The following is a 20,132-nucleotide window of genomic DNA, read 5'->3' on the forward strand; positions in this document are numbered from 1 at the left end:
GACATCACAGCACCTTTGGGGAGGGGCCCCTCGGCCTTAAGTCATGCCGCCCTTCCTTACGAGTCCAGGGCTTTCTGTTTCTGGTTTCTTGGCTGGGCTAGGTGGTTGAATGTTGACTGTTCATTTTGATTTGTTGAGAGCTCCCAGCTCAGAGGCCTAATTCCTCATCTATTTGTACTGGCATGGAAGGACTTGAAAATTGTACGAAAAATTTCCTTTTAAACTCAAGGGCAATGTTGCACTTTGGGACATATTTTGCCCTAGGCTTAAGACCATTGTAGCCCTGGGTAGTTTTGGGGCTATTGTTCTTTCTCCTCCTGGCAGTAATACTTAGTAAGGGTAAGTTGCCAGGAGTAATCATGGGTTCTCCCCACTCACTGCAGCTCTCTGAGTCAGATAAGGCAGTGCAGTTCTGTCTGTGTCCAATAAGGGACAGGGTCGGGCTCTTGCTGAATGTGATTTAGGGAGAAGCACTTCCTGAATTAGATCAGTTGCTCCTACCCTGAGAGGAGCTCAGTCACCAAACCCAGTTGTGCAGGGCTCTGCCAATCTGTGGGCCCTCCCTTAGGGGAGAGGCGGGTTGACTGTTCCCACTACTCTGATAGGGGGTAGTGGAAGAGCTAGGCCTGCTTCCAGGGCCCTGACTGGGAGTGAAAGGCCAGGGTCATCCTGAGGGAGAACTCCTGTGTTACTGTGTTCCTGTACTGCTGTGTATGCTGCTCCAGTGTATGCTGTTGGTGCAATAAAGTGTTCCTGATTATAAGAAGCGGTTTTGAAACTGGAATCTCTCATCCCTGAGGGGGATGTTCTATTCCAGGGATTCCACCCCATATCCTGGGGCCTGCAATAGATGGAGGCGCTGTCACCGTGAGTGCGTACTGGGTATGTCCCTAGAAGCCTGTCCTGATGTATTTCCCCATATCACCGCGGAAGACTCAGAAGTTCTGTAAGCCAGCAGGTGCACCACACTATAGCCATGTGTAACCGGAGTAGTGTTTCCCTAGAGGGGCCAATCTGCGATTGGGGGGGAGGGAGGGGGAAACCCGTTACACCATTCTGTGGCGTCTCTGTAGCAGAGTACTGTAGATATAACAGCAATCACGAATGCTTATTTTATTTTATACAGCATGGAAACCAGGGGGTCCCTTGGCGCAGAACGGCATTATTTTCTGCTCCACGGCCCCTCCAGTTCCCAAGATACCTATCAGCGAAGTTACCAGTGTCTCCAGGGGATACAAAATGGCTGTTTGATTCCTCTTATCCAATAAGAAGCTGCAACGTCTGCTCAGCACCTCTTAAGATTTGTTGAGGTCTTTTCACTAAAGTAAATTAAGCATTCAGCAGGGCCATTAAACTATAGTTAATAAGACTTTTTGCTTTTGAGAAAAGCAAGAGGATCTTTCGTCATTCTTTCCAAAATGTTGGCCTGATTGCTTTTTTTTCTCCAATGCCACCTATATGTTGCAGCTTTCAATTAACGTACTGTGTACATTGTTCATTCATGTTGTCTGCAGTCTTTTAATTCTTTCTTATTGAGCATTACAGTAGGTTGGGATATATATATATATATATATATATATATATATATATATATATATATATATATATATATATATATATATATATATATATATATAATTTGTTACACAACCCAGTTTATTGTTTGTTTGTAGAAAAAATATAAATGATGACAGTAGCAATAATAATTGATTTTTTTTATGGTGGCTATCAGTTAGGCCTCAGAGGCATTTATACAGCCACCTAATGGGTGCAATGCAGACAGGAAACGTTTTTAACTTTAGGGCAGCCTTATAATTGTGCAGAGCTGCAACAATATTGTTAACTATTAAGTATGATCATTAAGCAATTGCATAAGCAGAGATATAGGCCGTACTCACTATGCGTTGGTATGTCATAAGGCTGCTTACAGCACAGCCATGTTAATATAACTATATAACTCTATAACATAGTCTGTACAATAATGCAGGGGGGCGCAAACTTTTTTCCCTGCGCCCCCCTGCCGGCGGTCCCCTCACTCCCGCGCCCCCTAACCCCCACTTACCTGCGCTCCGGCGTCATGGCAACGTGACGTCACATGACCTCGACGTCGCGTTGCCATGGCGACGCAGGAAGGAAGCCGCCGGAGCCTAGGTAAGTAAAGGTTTACAGAGGCCCTGCAGCTCCCCCGGCACTTAATTTAAGTGCCTGCGGGAAGCGCGCGGGGCCTCTGTAAACCCCGCGCCCCCCCGCCGGCAGTCTCGCGCCTCCCCTGGGGGTCGCGCCCCACAGTTTGCGCACCGCTGCAATAATGGACCAGGGCTTGAATTACAGATGTCTTGCGTTTCTATATTCCGGAATCTCTGTCACTCGGCCATATCTCATGGTATTTGGTCATATTAGTTGTGGCATGTTTGTATGAAGATGCAGTGTTTTAAGGGCGTTTACAGTTCAGTTACCTGCAATTAGGGCTGGTATAACTTCATTTTTGGGACTGTGTAGAGGAATTTTCAAAATGTAAGGTTTTGAGAAAGCCGGTGTAACTCAACATTTTGAATTTTGGTTGTATAGAACCAAATATCCGTGTATCAATCACTACACTACAGTCAGGACTGTTCTGTCATGGGTATACAGTAGGGCATATTTGCAGTCAATGTGGCTCTAGCCCAACTGTTGAGTCTAAATTTAGGTATAAATTAAAGGAGTGCTAATTCCACCTGTCAACACTAGCCTGGAAAAAAACTCTGTGTAAGTGGAAGTTTCATTTTTCACAAATATATTGTTTCAAGCAGCAGTAACAGCACCATCTCATTAGGGGCTCTCTACAGCCCTGGCTATAAAACCTTGGTCATATGAGTGCTACTTACAGTGGCGAGAAAAAGTTTGTGAACCCTTTAGAATTTTCACATATTTCTAAACCTAAAATGTTATTAGATCTTAATCGAAGTCCTAATAATGGATAAAGATATCCTGATCAAATATATAATACAAAAACACAATAGTTTCTCAACATTTATTTAACCACAAATGATTCAACATTCAATATCCATGTGTGAAAAAAATATGTGAACCTTAAGATTCAGTACCTGGTGGTGCCCCCTTGAGGAGCAATGACTCCAATTAAGCATTTCCTGTAATTGCTGGGCACTCACTTACATCGGTTTTGAGGAATTTTGGCCCATTCCTCCTAACAGAATTGCTTCAACACATTTGAAGGCTTCCTTGCATGGACAGCTCGCTTTAGGTTCGGCCACAACATTTCAATGGGGTTTAGGTCCGGAGTTTGATTAGGCTATTCTTTAACGCGGAATTTCTTCTTCTGCAGCCATTCTTTTGTAGATCTGCTTATATGTTTAGGATCATTGTCTTCTGCATGACCAACTTTTGCTTCAGCTCACGGACTGATGGCTTGACATTCTCCTCTAGAATCTTCTGATACAATGCAGAATTCATGGTTGTGTGAATGATTGCAAGCCGTCCAGGTCCTGAGGCAGCAAAGCAGCCCCAAACCATCACTCTCCCACCACTGTGCTTGACGTTTGGGATGAGGTTCTTTTGTTCGAACACAGTGTTTGGTTCTCGCCAAACATAACGTTTCTCATTGAGGCCAAAAAATTCTACCTTTGACTCCTCTGTGCAGAGAACGTTGTTCAGTTCTTTTCTGATGGTTGAGTTATGAACATTTCCGTTAGCCAAGGTGAGAGTGGCCTGCAGATCCTTGGATGTTACTCTGGGGTTCTTTGTGACTTCCTGGATGATTTGCCAGTTTGTTCTTGGAGAGAGATTGGTGGAGCTCCAAATCCTTAGAAATTTGTTTGTAACCCTTTCTAGACTGATGAGCATCAATAACTGCTTTTCTGAGGTATTCAGAGATTTTATTTTGATCATGGTATGACGTATTTCTACACCTCTATGGTGAAGACTATACTCACAAAGTTTCTGATCTTTATATAGGGTGGAGCCTCCCAAACTCACACCTGAAGATTTACAGTACCTAATTATTTAATCACCTGATTCTAATTATCCCCTTTAATTTAGTTGATAAAAACAGGGATTCACTTATTTTAGCACATACCCTGACTCTTAATAACTTATTGTTTGTCTTTCATTCATCATTTTGTTTAAAAAGACATGGAATTGGTTAATAGAAACCCTATATGATGGTTAAGGAAAGGCTGGTTTTGATTCAAGATGTTATCATGGAAAAACTATGGAATTTCTGTAATTATCATTGCAGTACATAAAATTGTACTCATCGCTGTATTTGTTTACCTCAGTGCTCGTTCCTCTAAAGGCACAGAAGCTATGCTGTTAATCTAACTAATAGATAACAAATATAACATTGAGTTATTGATTTACTGGAAAAGAAATATAGAGCAATGTAAGTATGCAGTAAATTCTACAACATGTACAGTACAGTGTGTACACAACCCCTCGGTAAAGTGATTTCCAACCATATTCTGTTCTATCTTATAAGAACACAACTTGATGTACCGTCGGTTTTGTTGATTCATACGATTCCTATCTAAGAAATATATATATATCACTATGCATATTTATTTCCTCATTTATTGTTGGCCCAATGGGATAAGCGCAGGGATTCACTTTGTTTTTTCACATTTGTATGGCCAATCTTTTCACCAGCAGCATGCTCCTTACACGGAGAAGCGTGGTGAATATATATATATATGGGCACCACTACTGGGGTGTGATTAATGTATTTAGCCAATCCACCTGTACCATTAGGCTACGGCCCCAGTGCCTGCACTGCACGCGTGCCTGGTGGCGTGTGCAGCCAAATTCCCCAGTCTGCAGAGGGAAAGACAGGGGGAGGGAGTGATGGGGGCGTGGCTGTGACGTCACCTGGCAGGTTCGCACTCATTGGCTGAACCGCTGGGGGGTGTGTCCTAGCGCTCTGTCGCTAGTTCCCCTCACAATTTTCTTGCAGGCTGGAAAAACGCACCGCGCAGCGCGTTGGCCCCCCACTCGCAGCGGGCCCGGCCCCATTGATGGGCGGCCCATGTCTGTTGCGGACGCTGCAGTAGCCAGCGGGGGACCTGGCCTTATTGAGCAGCTTGTGGGAGGCCAATCCCTTCTTTTCAAGGTATATAATCTCCCAGTAAGGTCCCTGTATATATTACATATTTGTATATACATCTCCCCCACCACCCTTTTTTGTTGTGTGTATGTCTTTATTTACATAGTGCCATTAATGTACATAGCGCTTCACAGTAGTAATACACGTGACAATCATATACATAACAAATAATACAAACAACAGATTATGGGAATAAGGGCTTCAGACTTAAAAGTAACATTTAGGAAAAGGAGTCCCTGCTCCGAAGAGCTTACCATCTAATTGGTAGGAGGAACATACAGTTACAGTAGGAGGGCATACTGGTAAGTGCGTCTGCAAGGGGCCAAGCTTTATGTATCAGGTGTATAGTGTTAGCCACGGAGCTACTCGTGCTTTGTTAAGCAGGTGTGTTTTAAAATGGTCTTAAAGGTGGATAGAGAGTTTGCTAGTCGGGTATTGAGGGGAAGGGCATTCCAGATGTGTGGGAAGTCGGTGAGAAAGGTTTAAGGCGGGAGAGGGCTTTAGATACAAAGGGGGTAGAGAGAAGACATCCTTGAGCGGAACGCAAGAGTCGGGATAGTGCATAGTGAGAAATTAAGGCTGAGATGTAATGAGGGGCAGAAGAGTGTAAAGCCTTAAAAGTGAGGAGGAGAATTGAATGTGTGATACGGGATTTGATAGGAAGCCAGGAGAAGGATTTCAGCAGGGGAGTCACTGAGACAGATTTAGGAAAGAGTAGTGTGATTCTGGCAGCAGCATTTAGGATAGGTTGTAGGGGAGACAGGTGAGAGGCAGGAAGGCCGTACAGCAGGAGGTTACAGTAATCAAGACGGGAGAGAATGAGGGGCTGTGTCAGAGTTTTAGCAGTCGAGCAACAGAGGAAAGGGCGTATCTTTGTAATATTGCAGAGGAAAAAGCGACAGGTTTTAGATACATTTTGAATTTATTTATTAAATGTTTTGTAATACATTGAGAGCTACCTCTCGTTTTCAAGTATGTCCTGGACATATAGTTAAGATGACAAATAATACATGGTTACAAATACAGTTACATAAGTGAACAGGGTATACATTATATACAAGACATTGCATGCACAGTTAGAGATAATATATATTATAGACGTATGTAACAGTTACAGACCAGATTAAAATGTGAGACAGCTTTAGTTTTGAAAGAATTTAAACTGGTGGTGACTGTGAGAGTCTCCGGTAGGTTGTTTCAGTTATGGGGTGCACGGTAAGAGAAGGAGGAGAGGCCGGATACTTTGCTGAACCTTGAGACCATGAACAGTCTTTTGGAGTCAGATCTCAGATGATAAGTGCTGCATGTGGTAGGGGTGAGGAGCTTGTTCAAATAGATGGGTAGCTTGCTGAGAAAGTATTTGAAGGCAAGACAGGAAAGATGAACTTTGCGCCTAAACTCAAGTGATGACCAATGTACAGTTAGGCCCGGAAATAATTGGACACTGATACAAGTTTTGTTATTTCGGCTGTGTACCAACATAAATTCAAGTTACAGTTAAATAATGAATATGGGCTTAAAGTGCAGTCTATCAGCTTTAATTTGAGGGTATTCACATCCAAATTGGAGGAAGGGTTTAGGAATTACATCTCTTTAATATGTAGCCCCCTCTTTTTCAAGGGACCAAAAGTAATTGGTAACAGACTCAAAAGCTGTTTCATGGACAGGTGTGGGCTATTCCTTCATTATTTTATCATCAATTAAGCAGGTAAAAGGTCTGCAGTTGATTCCATGTGTGGCATTCACATTTGGAAGCTCTTGCTGTGAACCCACAACATGCGGTCAAAGGAGCTCTCAATGCAAGTGAAACAGAGCATCATTAGGCTGCAAAAAAAAAAGAAAATCCATCAGAGATAGCAGGAACATTAGGAGTGGCCAAATCAACAGTTTGGTACATTCTGAGAAAAAAAGAACGCACTGGTGAGCTATGCAACACAAAAAGGCCTGGACGTCCAAGGAAGACTACAGTGGTGGATGATCGTAGGATCCTTTCCATGGCAAAGAAAAATCCCTTTACAACATCCAGCCAAGTGAAGAACACTCTCCAGGAGGTAGGCATATCATTATCCAAGTCTACCATAATGAGAAGACTTCACGAGAGCAAATACAGAGGGTTCACCACAAGGTGCAAACCATTCATAAGCCTCAAGAATAGAAAGGCCAGATTAGACTTTGCCAAACAATATCTAAAAAAGCCAGCCCAGTTCTGGAACAGCATTCTTTGGACAGATGAAACTAAGATCAACTTGTACCAGAATGATGGGAAGAAAAAAGTATGGAGAAGGCTTGGAACGGCTCATGATCCGAAGCATACCACATCATCTGTAAAACACAGTGGAGGCAGTGTGTTGGCATGGGCATGCATGGCTTCCAATGGCACTGGGTCACTTGTGTTTTTTGATGATGTGACAGAAGATAGAAGCAGCCGGATTAATTCTGAAGTGTATAGGGATATATTGTCTGCTCAGATTCAGCCAAATTGAGCAAAGTTGATTGGGCGGCACTTCACTTTACAGATGGACAATGACCCAAAACATACTGCGAAAGCAACCCAGGAGTTTTTTAAGGCAAAGAAATGGAATATTCTGCAATGGCCGAGTCAATCACCTGATCTCAACCCAATCGAGCATGCATTTCATTTGCTGAAGACAAAACTTAAGGCAGACAGACCCACGAACAAACAACAACTGAAGACAGCTGCAGTAAAGGCCTGGCAAAGCATCACAAAGGAGGAAACCCAGCGTTTGGTGATGTCCATGCGTTCCAGACTTCAAGCAGTCATTGCCTGCAAAGGATTCTCGACAAAGTATTAAAAATGAACATTTTATTTATGATTGTAATTTGTCCAATTACATTTGAGCCCCTGAAATAAAGGGACTGTGTATGAAAATGGTTGCAATTCCTAAACGTTTCATACAATATTTTTGTTCAAGCCCTTGAATTAAAGCTGAAAGTCTGTACTTCTATTGCATCTTGGTTGTTTCATTTCAAATCCATTATGGTGGCGTACAGAGCCAAAAGTATGAAAATTGTGTCGTATCAATTATTTCCGGACCTAACTGTAGTTCTTTGAGCAGTTCACAGTGATGTGTGTTGTAGTTGCATTGGAGAACACAACGGCATATTGAATTGTAGAGGGTATCAAGTTTGCTAAGGTTGGTTTAAGGTGCCGAGCCGTATATTATGTCCCCATAGTCTATCATTAGCATTGGCATCTGCTGTGCGATACGCTTTCTGACCAGCAGACGTAGGGAGGATTTGTTCCTTTAAAGTACACCTAGTTTGGCATAGGCTTTGGATGTCAGGGTATCAATGTGCATCCCAAATGTTAAATGGGAGTCAAACCATATACCCAAGTATTTAAAACTAGTCACAGGAGTTAGAGTGATGTTAGCGTTGGTTCTGATCTGGTGCTCAGTCATTGGAAGCTTTAAAAATGTAGCCAAATACCATTGTTACAGACTTGTCAATGTTTTAAAACAGTTGTTTTTTTGTGGGAAATCCAATTTTCAAGTCTCAAAAAGATTGAAGTATGTGTTCAAGGTCGGAGACGCTATGGCTGTGTGCATATAAGATTGTGTCACCTGCATACATGTGTATTGAAGCTCTCTTACAAGCTGTAGGAAGATCATTGATGAACACTGAGAAGAGTAGGGGACCCAAAACAGAGCCTTCGGGACACCACAGGTGATATCCAAGGGGTTGGAGTTAGAGCCTGAGATGGACACATGTTGGGATCTACCTGATGGGTAGGAATGAAACCCGTTTAAAGCATGCATCCCTATTCCAGAGCACTGGAGTTTAAGCAAGATAACATGATCAACAGTATCAAAAGCCTTTGCAAAATCTAGGAATATTGCAACAGTAAATTGTTCCATTCCACACTGGATTTCATTGCAAACTTTTATCAGGGTACTAATCTTGGATTGTTTGGGGCGAAAACCAGATTGGAATTAGCTAGGGAAATTTGTCTTGGTATATTAGTCTCTTAATTGGGAGTGAACACATTTTTCCATGACTTTGGATAGTATTGGAGAAGAGAGATTGGCCTGTAGTTTGAGACGACAGTGTTTTTGTCCCCACTTTTGAAGATTGGGACAACTCTGGCAGTTTTCCAGTTCTTAGGGATATTGCCTGCAGACTGAATAGAGTTGACCATGAAAGCAATTGGTTTGGCAGTGGCTGGGGCACCAAATCTTAGAAACTTAGATTGTAGTAGGTCAGGTTCACATTGGCTGCTTAGTTTTAGTTTGAGTAGCGCTTGTGTAATCTCATCGGATACTGGGACAAATTGAAAATTTTGAGCAGTGTTGGGTAAGGGTGGGGCTATAGGGATACTCTCAAAATTAGGTTCATGTTTGTGGTTTGGTTTGCGTTTCGCTAATAAGTTAGTAGCACACCCCACAAAGTAATCATTGAATGCATTTGCAATGTCAGTGGGATTTGTCAGAGTAATATCCTCCTTAGTAATAATACTTGGTTGTTGATGGCTAGAAGGTTGGAATATATTGTTGAAAACCTTCCAGAAGTTAGCTGGGTTTGATGTATTCTGGTGAAGATAGTCAGAGTAATATTGTGCTTTTGCATGTCTTGTTTGCCTTGTGCACATATTCCACAGGCATCTCTTGTTAAGATCCTTGGTAGTGCCAGTTACTTTGTGTAAAAGCTACAAGGCATCCCTGAAATGGTAGAGTGCTATTAGGTCAGTTGTAACCCACGGAAGGTGGGCCCCCTGTACTCTTATTCTGCGTAGTGGAGCATGGGTATCACAAAGTTTTTTATGAACTCTGATTGGAAATAGTCGAGTGCAGAATCAGGGTCGGGAATTATGTTGATTCTGTACCAAGGGCAGTTGGTAAGGTCAGACAGAAACTGTTTTGGGCTAAATGTTCTAGTGAGGAGAAATTTAGTGTTTTGATTGGAGTTGTTTAATTTTCCTTGCATAGTACAATATTGCATGGTCACTGAAAATGTCAGGAAGGATGCCAGAGGATTGGATTCTGATGGGATTTGAGGAGAGAATCCAGTCTAGCAAGGAATGGTTGTGAGATTTCAGGTTTGTCTGTGTGGGTTGGGAAATGAGTTGCGTTAGGTTAAGTGACTTGAGTTGTATCTAGATTTTGTGTTTTTTAGGGTCGAGCCAATTTTAGTTGAAATCCCCAAGAACTAGCAGCTCACTCTTCTCATTCAGAGAGGAAATGGAGCCAAGAAACTTGGTGATATCAGTCTGGGACTGTAGAGAGGCTTTAGGGGGGCGGTAGATGCCAGCAACCAATATAGGCTTAGAAAAGGGGAGGCAGATTTTGCCAAATAAAATTTCAAAAGAGGATGGGCTTGGGGGACAATTTAACAGTGCTAACTGTAAGGTGTCTACAATATAAAATAACACCACTCCTCCTCTCTTTGACCTATTTTTCCATTATATGAACCAGGGGGCGGGCGGTCCTGTGGAGATGGTATTACTGCAGTTCAGCTCTTGGAAACTGGGAACTCGCCAGTTTGAATAATTAAAAAAAATTAAAGTACTAGCAAAACAATACGCAGCACAGATTGCTGCTTAAAATACATTGCCTTACAGTGTATTATAGAGCAGACCTTCAGTTCCAATGTGTGTGTAAGTGGATATGTGGTGGCAGATCACAAATTCCAGCTCAGTATATGCTCATCTAACTACTGTGCTGTGACGTGCAAAACATGGTAACCTTTCTGTCAGTGTGCCTGCTTTATATTTCTGTAATGTTGTTCACTCAGTGTAGGTAATATACGAGCTGGACAAGAGCTCAAGCAGTGTAAAAGGAAAGCACCTCTTTGTCAGGAAAGAAATAGACAATAGCAGTGGGTACAGTAGCAGCAGTTTTGCTTGGATCAAGTCACTAGTAAAAGTACAAAATAAAATCCAGTTGTTTGGAGCATGAGGAGCTATGAGGGAGATGTTACGGGAAAGAGTCTTTCATCTGGGTCTTTTTATGCTCACTGAGAAGGGTCCTGGAAGCAAAAGAAAATACTTTTTGTTTATTATTAATGATAAACATTTAAGCATTACTACAAAGCGATTCATCTTTAAGTTTGTGGTACTAAAGTGCAGTGTTTGAGAACTGGCAGCAGCTCAGGTTTTCAGAGCAATACATATCTTGGTGAAACTAAAGCTGAGTTTATTGGTTAAAGCAATTATTATTTTTTACAGCATGGGAACCGAGGGCTCCCCCAGACGTCAAATGCATTATTTTCAGCTCTGCTAAGCCCCAGGGTTCCCAAGATACTTTCCAGGAAAGTTGCAGGTCCTGTGAGCCAATAGCAAACTACAGCATCATTAGTTACAGCTTCCCATCGGACATCCATATAAATAACGTTAAAAAAATCAGCAATGGTAACTGTACCAATAAGTATCTCGGGAATCGGAAGGTACCCAGAGCTGAAAATAACGCGGTTCAGATAGGTCGCATTTAATTTGAGACATTTTGAAAGGCTGGACTGTTGGCAACCCTAGTAGACAGAGTTTGAGCACCACTGTTTTAAGTTCATCTGCTGGTAAAAATGTAAGTGCCGTTCAGCCCCTTTTTTTGTGACTTCTGGCAAGTTGCTGTGCTGTAGACTAGTGCCTAATGATGTACTGCTGTGCGTCAGCATTTAATTTGGTATTGTGTAACATGACTTCCAGATTCCGCCATGTTTCCTGCTCACGTGGCTATTACACCCAAATCCCAATAAAACACTGACACCAGTTTGGATGTAACGGTGGCCACAGCATTTATTAAAATAAGATCACACAAACTTGCCAGCCAACATTAACCTAATTTAAATATACTATTCAAACAACCATATCATGCCAGCCACTAACCACTAGGGCCAATGGGTATGTAACACCATCACATCCAAAGGTTTCGCACAAGCCCAGCTGTGAGGCTATCGGCATTGCTACTACCTTACCATACCCCAACTGGGGACCGAACCAGGTAAAACTCCCAACCAACTTCAGCTGGCAAGGAACATCCTGCATGCTATGACAATAAAATAAAGCATATCTATATATATAAAACTCAAAATCTGTTTGTGGGTTTGTGCGCCCTCCCATTGGCTGACTGCGGGGCGGTGCTTGGCTCTCATTGGCTGACTACGGGACGGGCCTTGGCTCTCATTGGCTTTCGCCGAGGCGGGGTGACGTCACGTCCCTCCCGTCCGCCCCCACAGTGAGCCGCCGCCGAGCAGCCCGCCCGCCCTAACAGTGAGCCGCCGAGCAAAACAACAGTGAGCCGCCGAGCAACCTTCCCGCCCACTGAGTGAGGGGTACTCCAGGAGACTCAGGGGGGACCGGAGCTTTGAATGGGGAGGGAGCGGAAGTGGGAACGGGGGGAGGGACCGGAGCGAGCCGCCACGCAACCCTCCCGTAGCGGCCCGCCGCCGAGCAACCCGCCTGTCCACCAGTGAGTGACCTGCCGACAACAAACCCGATATCGTCACATGACGCGAGGGTGGCAAGAGACCCCATGAATCATTATGGAAGTTGGGTCGGGGATGAGCTTGGGGTCTCTGTAAGCGCAGGGACTGGTGCATTCGCACCAGTCCCACCACCATCAAGTGGTCCACAGCGTATATAAAATAAGAATAAGAAGAATATAGTGCAACAATGTATAACCAAATGGTCCAGTTTGACCATACATTGTTGCACTATATTCTTATTCTTATTTTATATACACTGTGGACCACTTGCGCTCCCCTCAATTGGAAGACATAGAAGATTCTTACAGATCTGGAATGGATCTATAGAGGGTTTTTCTTGAAGCTGCTACTTATTACTATTATCACATTTATTCACTACTGATGGTGGTTAAGTTATTATGATGGCACATTAAATTGCACGATATTAGCTGTGTGATGGTAGTAAGAGTACTATAAGAGTTCACATTTATTTTGTCCTTCACTCATTAGTAATAGTTCATTAGGAGCGCCCAATTACACCCCCTTTCGTTTCACATTTCCCACCACCATCAAGCAAGCTCTGTTTGAAGTGCTCAACCACCAACTCGTAAACAATTGCTGATCAACCCTTCCTTCTTAAAAAAAAGAAACGTAACCCGTTACTACATTGCAGGATGTCGTCACTGCAGTCACTGGCGCTTTCCTTACATTCCATGGCTTTCATGTGCTTTAATGTTCTAAAATATGATGTATTTCTTTCTACGTCAAAGCCGCTAGTCTGTGCCCACACACCAGCATTTAAATGGTTTAGATCAGGGGTGCGCAAACTTCTGATGCTGCGCCCCCCTGCATCAACTCCCCCGGTGCTCGTGCCTCCCCTTACATGCCTGTCGGCGTCAGCGGGGGGATGTGACGCGTTGCCATGGCAACGGACGTCAACGTGAGGTCATGTGACATCACATGACTCCGCTGCGTCATCTGAAGCCGGCTGAACCTCGGTAAGTTCAGTTGCAGAGGTTTCACACGATCCCCCGCCATTTAATTTAAATGCCTTGGGGAGGAGCGCGGGGCCTCTGCAACCCCCCCAAGTAAATCCTGCGCCTCCCAGTTTGTGCACCCCTGGTTTAGATCAAAGTAGCTATAGCTTTTCTCCTAATGAAAAACATTGCTTCATAATAACACCTCACAACTTTTTACTTTTTTTCCTTGACCACAGATGCTCGGGATATTGAAAAACTGCACAAGAACAACATTACTCACATTCTCTCTATACATGACAGTGCCAGACCTATGCTAGAGGTAAGCAAAACTGTCTTGTGTTTTCATCATTGCAAGTTTCATTTATATAGTTCACCTACTCTGTAAAAGTAACTATAGAGTGCAGGACACGTATTTGAAAAGATGGCAATGTTTGAGTTGCATTTGCCAGTCTGCCATTGGACATTTTCTGATATGCGATAGGCCTATCTGGCCATTAATACATTTTACTTTCATCTTGAAGGTAGTAAGACTCACAATGCACAATGCACAGTTTTAATCTGACTATAATTGCAGAATGTTGGCTTTATGCGTTAGAATTGTAGTAGGTTAGCAAAAAAAAAAAAGGTTAACTAGCAGAGTTTGACATTGACACAATAATACATTTGGGTTGAGTTAGAAAACTGGTACAATGAATGGTTACAGTTTTGTTTGTCAGGGGTAGCCAACTCAAGTCCTCAAGAGCTTCAGCACCTGTGCTGAAGCAAGGATATCCTGAAAATCTGACCAGTTGGTAGCTCTTGAAGACTGGAGTTGGCCACCCCTAGTTTATGTAGCAGAGAAAACAAAGGTTTCACCTGAGAACTCTGTCATTTCTAAAATCAATAATTGTAGCATACCCCAGTGTTTTGTTTAATGATACACACTTTAATACCAATACAGGGAGAAGGAGCGGCGCTCAGTGAGTAAAGACACTGACTGGCACTGAGTTTGGAGCAGGGGAGCCTGGTTCAATTCCCGGTGTCGGCTCCTTATGACCTTGGGCAAGTCACTTTATCTCCCTGTGCCTCAGGCACCAAAAACATAGATTGTAAGCTCCACGGGGCAGGGACCTGTGCCTGCAAAATGTCTCTGTAAAGCGCTACGTATAACTAGCAGCGCTATACAAGAAATTGCTATTATAATGGCATTTCCAATTCTGTTGACATTCGGGTCCATATTTAATAAGCGATGCTATTCCATAAGAAATATCCTAGCTTCGGAAGTCACCTAAATGACTGGAAAAGTGTCCTCCGAGGCCAGCAACAAAATCATTACTTAGTAAATATGGGTCTCAATATCAGCCAAACTGCATCAGAGTGTACGGCAAGCTTTAGTTGTGTTTGTTTTTTTGTCATAGACTTGTGTTATTGTATGTTATAGTATTTTACTTCCCTTGTGTGCCAACACTACATATAATAACTCGAGGTGTGTAAACGTCTTGCAGTTCGGTTATTATATGTTATATGTTCGGGCCATTTTTACACTTTTGGCAGAAATGTTAATGAAAGTTCACACTCCTGTTCGCTCCGTGTCCAATTGATAGATTTGACGTGTTTTGTTTTGGTTGTTCTGTGAGAGATGAAGAGACACAGACTGACACTGGGTGGGTGTTTTTAAATATTGCAGATTTCAAACTTTTCACTACATTTTTCTGAGAGGTAAAAGTCCAGTGTTTGCGTTTCTCTAATAACAATTTTGCTAAGAAAGAAACCTACAGTACTTGTCAGTATTAGTAGTAAGTCGGAGGGAAAGCAACCAGGAAAACATTCTAGCTGCACAGTGAAGGGCTTGGGCGCACAGCTAAATCTTGCATTGCCATCCATATCTGACATTATGTCTCAGTGCTATATTGATCTAGCAAGGAATGCCCTCATATAAACAAATTGGCATTTTAATCCCTTTAATGGTGGAGGTGCATGATGTAATGTAATGTTTTTCCTGGCTGCCCTCCAGCATTGTGGGACTTTCACAGTGGTTGCTAGGTAAAGCTATGCACGTAAGTTTGATACGTTTGTTCACAAGCTGTTTGGATATATGATGGATAAAAGTATTTTTAGAAGTAGGTCACATTCTCCCTATTAAGATATAGTAATTAGTGGTGGAAATTACTTAACAGATAATTGGTACTGTGCCTAATTTTGAAAAGATGTACATCTATTAAACATTGGGACAAAGACTGTAGGAAATGTAAAAGTACACAAAAAATATTTTTACATCTTTTATCGTAAACAGATGTTCTGGAGGAATTTAAAAATCTTTATCTAATGTGTTTTGGTGATAAGACCTGTCCACAAAGCCACGGGAAAATTGTTGTTTGTTTTTATTATTTCTAAAGTAATTATAAAACCATAATTAGTCAAGTAGATAAGTACAAAAAAAAATTCTTTAATAAATAAAGGGGAATTGTAAGTTTGTAAATGGGAAAAAAAAGTAGTTTTACTCTGGGTGTGAAAATAAAAAAAGTGGAGGTATTGCGAAAAGAAATGTGTAAATGCAGAGTAATGGTACCTGTACCTTCCTTTTTAAAACATAAATACAATGTACAAACATTTCTACAAAAAGCCTTTGCCCCAATGTTTAACAGTTCTAAAATGTATTTATCGCATGACAGCAACCATACGTTTTTCAAGGCACTGTGTAACATGAAATTCCCATGAATATTGAAAATATGTGCTTTCCGAAGACATTTTTTTTTTCTTTCACATCTACTGATATTGCCTTTAAAAATAAAACATCACATCTTTATGGGTAAACCATGGTGAGAAAAACAGAGTTTGCATGATCTGCAAACTTCATTGGTTCTAGGGCAGGGGTGCCTCAGCTTTTTAAATTGCGCCCCACCTGCCCTCTTACATGCTCTCCGGCACCTCCTAATCTAAGGCGATGTTGCTGTATCATTGCTACTTGTCGTCGTTATCAGATGAGATGGAGGAGAAGCTGGATAGAAGGTAAGAGGCAGTTACAGAGGCCCCACGCGCAACCCCGGCAATCCATTTCAATGTTGTGGGGAAAAGCGTAGTTCCTTTGTTAGCGCGTGGTGGGTTTGACGCCCCCCTTGGAAAATGGGCACTCCTGTTCTAGGGAATAGGATTGCCACCTAGCAAGAGCTGGCAGGAGAGGTGCAGGCCTCCTAGGGAATACCTGAGACCACAGGAATAACGCAGGTATAAAAGTATGCTGGCATTCCTCTGGATATCGCCACGCAAAGCCTAAAAACAGCTCATTTATTTTGGATAGCCTTACAACCAGCACAATCCAACCTCTTAAACAGAGAGAAAATGAAAAGGGGAGTTGTGCATCTAACGCGCATTAGACACAGCACAGATTTCGATCAAAACTGAGTGAAAATGGACTTAAATGTTTTTTCTTCTTCTATGTAAACGCAAGGAACATTTGGACAAACTTTAATCTTAACTTATGATCAAGAACGTGTCCATAAACATACCCTGACACAATGTAACTTCCAATGGGAAGAACATAAAACAGAGTTCAAGCCAGGCCAATGTCACTGCCCAACACAGACATCCGATGAGACTGTAACAGCAATGTTCTGTTGGCAAATAAATAAATAAATGAAAAAAAAAAAAACCTTACAAGAAGTATAAAGATGGGATAAGACAGAAAAAAAACCATCTTACAGTAGGTACCTCAAACTGATTTGTCCTTGGTGATAGATAACTGACCCCGCTTACGATTCGGCCTGTACCAGGAAAATACAAGAGAGAGCGATCCATAGAATCCAAAAACGGAGCACAGCTTGGTGTGAAGAAGGATAGGGGCTACAAACCAGCAGCAATATAAAAAACCTTTATTTAGTGATGGTGGGGGGGTCAGAACACACTCTGACGCGTTTCGGGACGAATCCCTTTGTCAAAGAGTTTGACACATTGAGACTCACGCAGCGTTTATTGTTTGATTACCCCCGACAACAGTGAACTTTAAGTTTTATTATACTTAATAAGCCTGCTGCTACTGAGCCCTGACTATTGGGTCTAGTGTCCTAACAAAACCCAGAAAAATACAATACAAAAATGTAATATTAGCAGTGTGACTATTTTAATCTAAAGACATGCAACTAACAGCAAAAGCCTGTACTTGGATGGGAACGGTCGCTCTGCATCAGTTATATTCCATAGAACAAATTAAGTTTGCGGATCAGGGATTCCTGCAATCTCTGTTTCGTTCTCCGGAATGCTAGCCAGGTAGCAATGGCTGGTGGGAGAGTAGCTGTCACCTGGTGGTTGTCCTCATAAATTTCAGCCTCTGTGTTATTTGTATTATTTATTATTTATGATTGTCACGTATATTACTGCTGTGAAGCGCTATGTACATTAATGGCGCTATATATATGAATACATACATACAAATGTACAAAGCGAAGACCATCTGGCTGTCTTCATAATGATTGGCTAAGAAACCTCTCTGCTCAGCTTTGGTGGGTGCGGTCCCTCTAGTTGATGGCATAGTTTGCACATGCATGCACTCACGTCTTGCTTTGTCTGCCTTTTGTCTTTTATTTTATCCAACCTCTATATAATTCATTTTAGGTCAGAACATAGTCATGAGAGGTATTTTCCCCTCCTGCTGTCTGCTCAGAGGATCATGATGTCTCAGTCTGGGTAACCTCCTCGACTGAGTGAGGACTGTGAAATACAAGACCATTTTTAATACCCCTTTGCTCCTTTTTGTTATAGTTGTCCTCTTTATTTTGCTGCCTAAGCATGTTCAGTTTTTCTTATTATTAGTATTGGTTATTGTTAAGCGGCAACATATCCTTCAGAGCGGTACAATGGGGCCACAGATTTATGTATATTACATAAACAGAATGACATACCAAATAAGGACAAACAAGCACAAACCAATGCAAAAGGTAATGAGGGCCCTGCTTGTTAGAGTTTACAATCTAGAGGAAATAAGGGGCAATGTTGAAACAAAAGGTAAAGTAGCTCATTGTTAGATAGAGTATGGTCCAGCCGCACAGTTGATCCCATTAAGGTTTGGGTGTGAGGATGTTAGGGGTGTTGGCAAGGAGTTTGGTCCAGCCACACAGCTGGTTCCAATAAGGTTGGAGGGGGGTGGAGCATGTTGGGGGTATGCCAGATAACTCCCTTTTTCAAGGAAGTGGGAGAAATCTTGTAGGTGGGAGTGAGAGTAGGTTATAAGGCAGGTGGATGTCATGGGCAGAACATAGGGGACATTTAGAGATCTATTTGCGGATGAAGTCTGAGATGTAAGGGTGTGGGGTGCAGCGTTGTTGAGTGCTTTGTAAGTCAGTACTGATTTGATTTTAGAGGATATGGGAAGCCAGTGTAGGGATTTGCATAGTGGAGTAGCGGTGAATGTAATAGACGAGCCTGGCAGCAGGATTTTTAATAGGTTGGAGTTTGGATAGGTGGGTAAGGAGAATGCTAGCTGGGAGATGGTACAGTAGTCAAGACGGGACAAGATGAGTGAGTGAATTAGGATTTTAGTTGTATCATGAGTAAGAAAAGGGCGTATCATGCTAATATTTCAGAGGTGGAGATTTATTTATAAAATGTTTTACCTGGAAGTAATACATTGAGAGTTAACTCTCATTTTCAAGTATGTCCTGGGCACAGAGTTATGATGACAAATAATACATGGTTACAAATACATAGTTTCATTAAGTGGCAGGATTTAGTGAGGGAGTGAATATGAGGAATGGGGGCAAAGTCAAAGATGACCACTAGACAGCGGGTTTGGGGTGTTGATTGTGCAACAATGAGGGAGAGTTTGGGTTTAGGAGTGGAATTGGGAAAGTATATTGGTTCTTTTTACATATGTTAAGCTTCAGGTAATGGTGGGACATCCAGAGGAGATTACATAGGGACTGTAAGAGGACATGTGCAGAGGTACGCAATGGAGACTGTTTTTAAGGTGAAATTAAAATAAGGCTTTATTGTGCCTGTCGCTTTAAACACAGCAAACATAATAGAAATAGTGAGCCAAACAAAACCTGCTCCACTTTGGCATATATGTATCCTTATATTCCAGCCCTTTTTAACTGGGTGGCTACCCAAGCTATTCATCAGCCCAAGTCATATAGCTATATATAGACAACAGTCATTGGAAAATAAAGTCTTATGTGTTTGCTGGGTTGCTGCCTTTTCTCCGGATAATCAGCATCCAGGTTTAGAAGTCTTATTTGTCAGCTCCAGACATCTGTGTTTCCTCGGTCAGTCTCACCTGCGAGACTCGGGAACCTCTGCTCTGTTTCATTGTTCAGCTCACGTGTGAGCTCAGGAAGAATCTCCCTTCCTGTCTCAAAGGCAGGCCTTTCTATCAAACCTCTAATCAGCCAGGTGAAGTTGGTTAACTGCTGGATCCAATTAACCAACACACTGCTGGATTAGCGGCATATTCTGAACAGGGATAAGTTCCCCTGTTACAGGGACCATTGGTGAAATAGGACAAGAGAGAAGGGGAGAAGAGGTAAATGTGGGCATCAACGGCATAGAAATGATACTGAAAGCCAAAAGATTATTTTAGTTCAGCAAGAGAAGAGGTGTAGAGAGCAAGAGAATAGCAGAGGGTCAAGGACAGAGCCTTGTTGGACCCCAACAGAAAGAGAGAGTGAAGA

At 42.3% G+C, this 20,132-nt stretch overlaps 1 protein-coding gene across 2 annotated transcripts in view; it reads left to right on the top strand.

The window, feature by feature from the left end:
* DUSP22 (dual specificity phosphatase 22) overlaps nt 1-20,132 on the top strand; it is a 99,992-nt gene that overhangs the window by 38,939 nt on the left and 40,921 nt on the right. For both annotated transcript variants that reach the window (XM_075585810.1, XM_075585811.1), the window contains one exon: nt 13,728-13,810. In XM_075585810.1, coding sequence (XP_075441925.1) covers nt 13,728-13,810 — 83 coding nt within the window. The remainder of the gene's footprint in view (nt 1-13,727; nt 13,811-20,132) is intronic.

Source organism: Ascaphus truei, chromosome 2 (genome assembly GCF_040206685.1).
Source record: "Ascaphus truei isolate aAscTru1 chromosome 2, aAscTru1.hap1, whole genome shotgun sequence".
Lineage (NCBI taxonomy): Eukaryota > Metazoa > Chordata > Amphibia > Anura > Ascaphidae > Ascaphus > Ascaphus truei.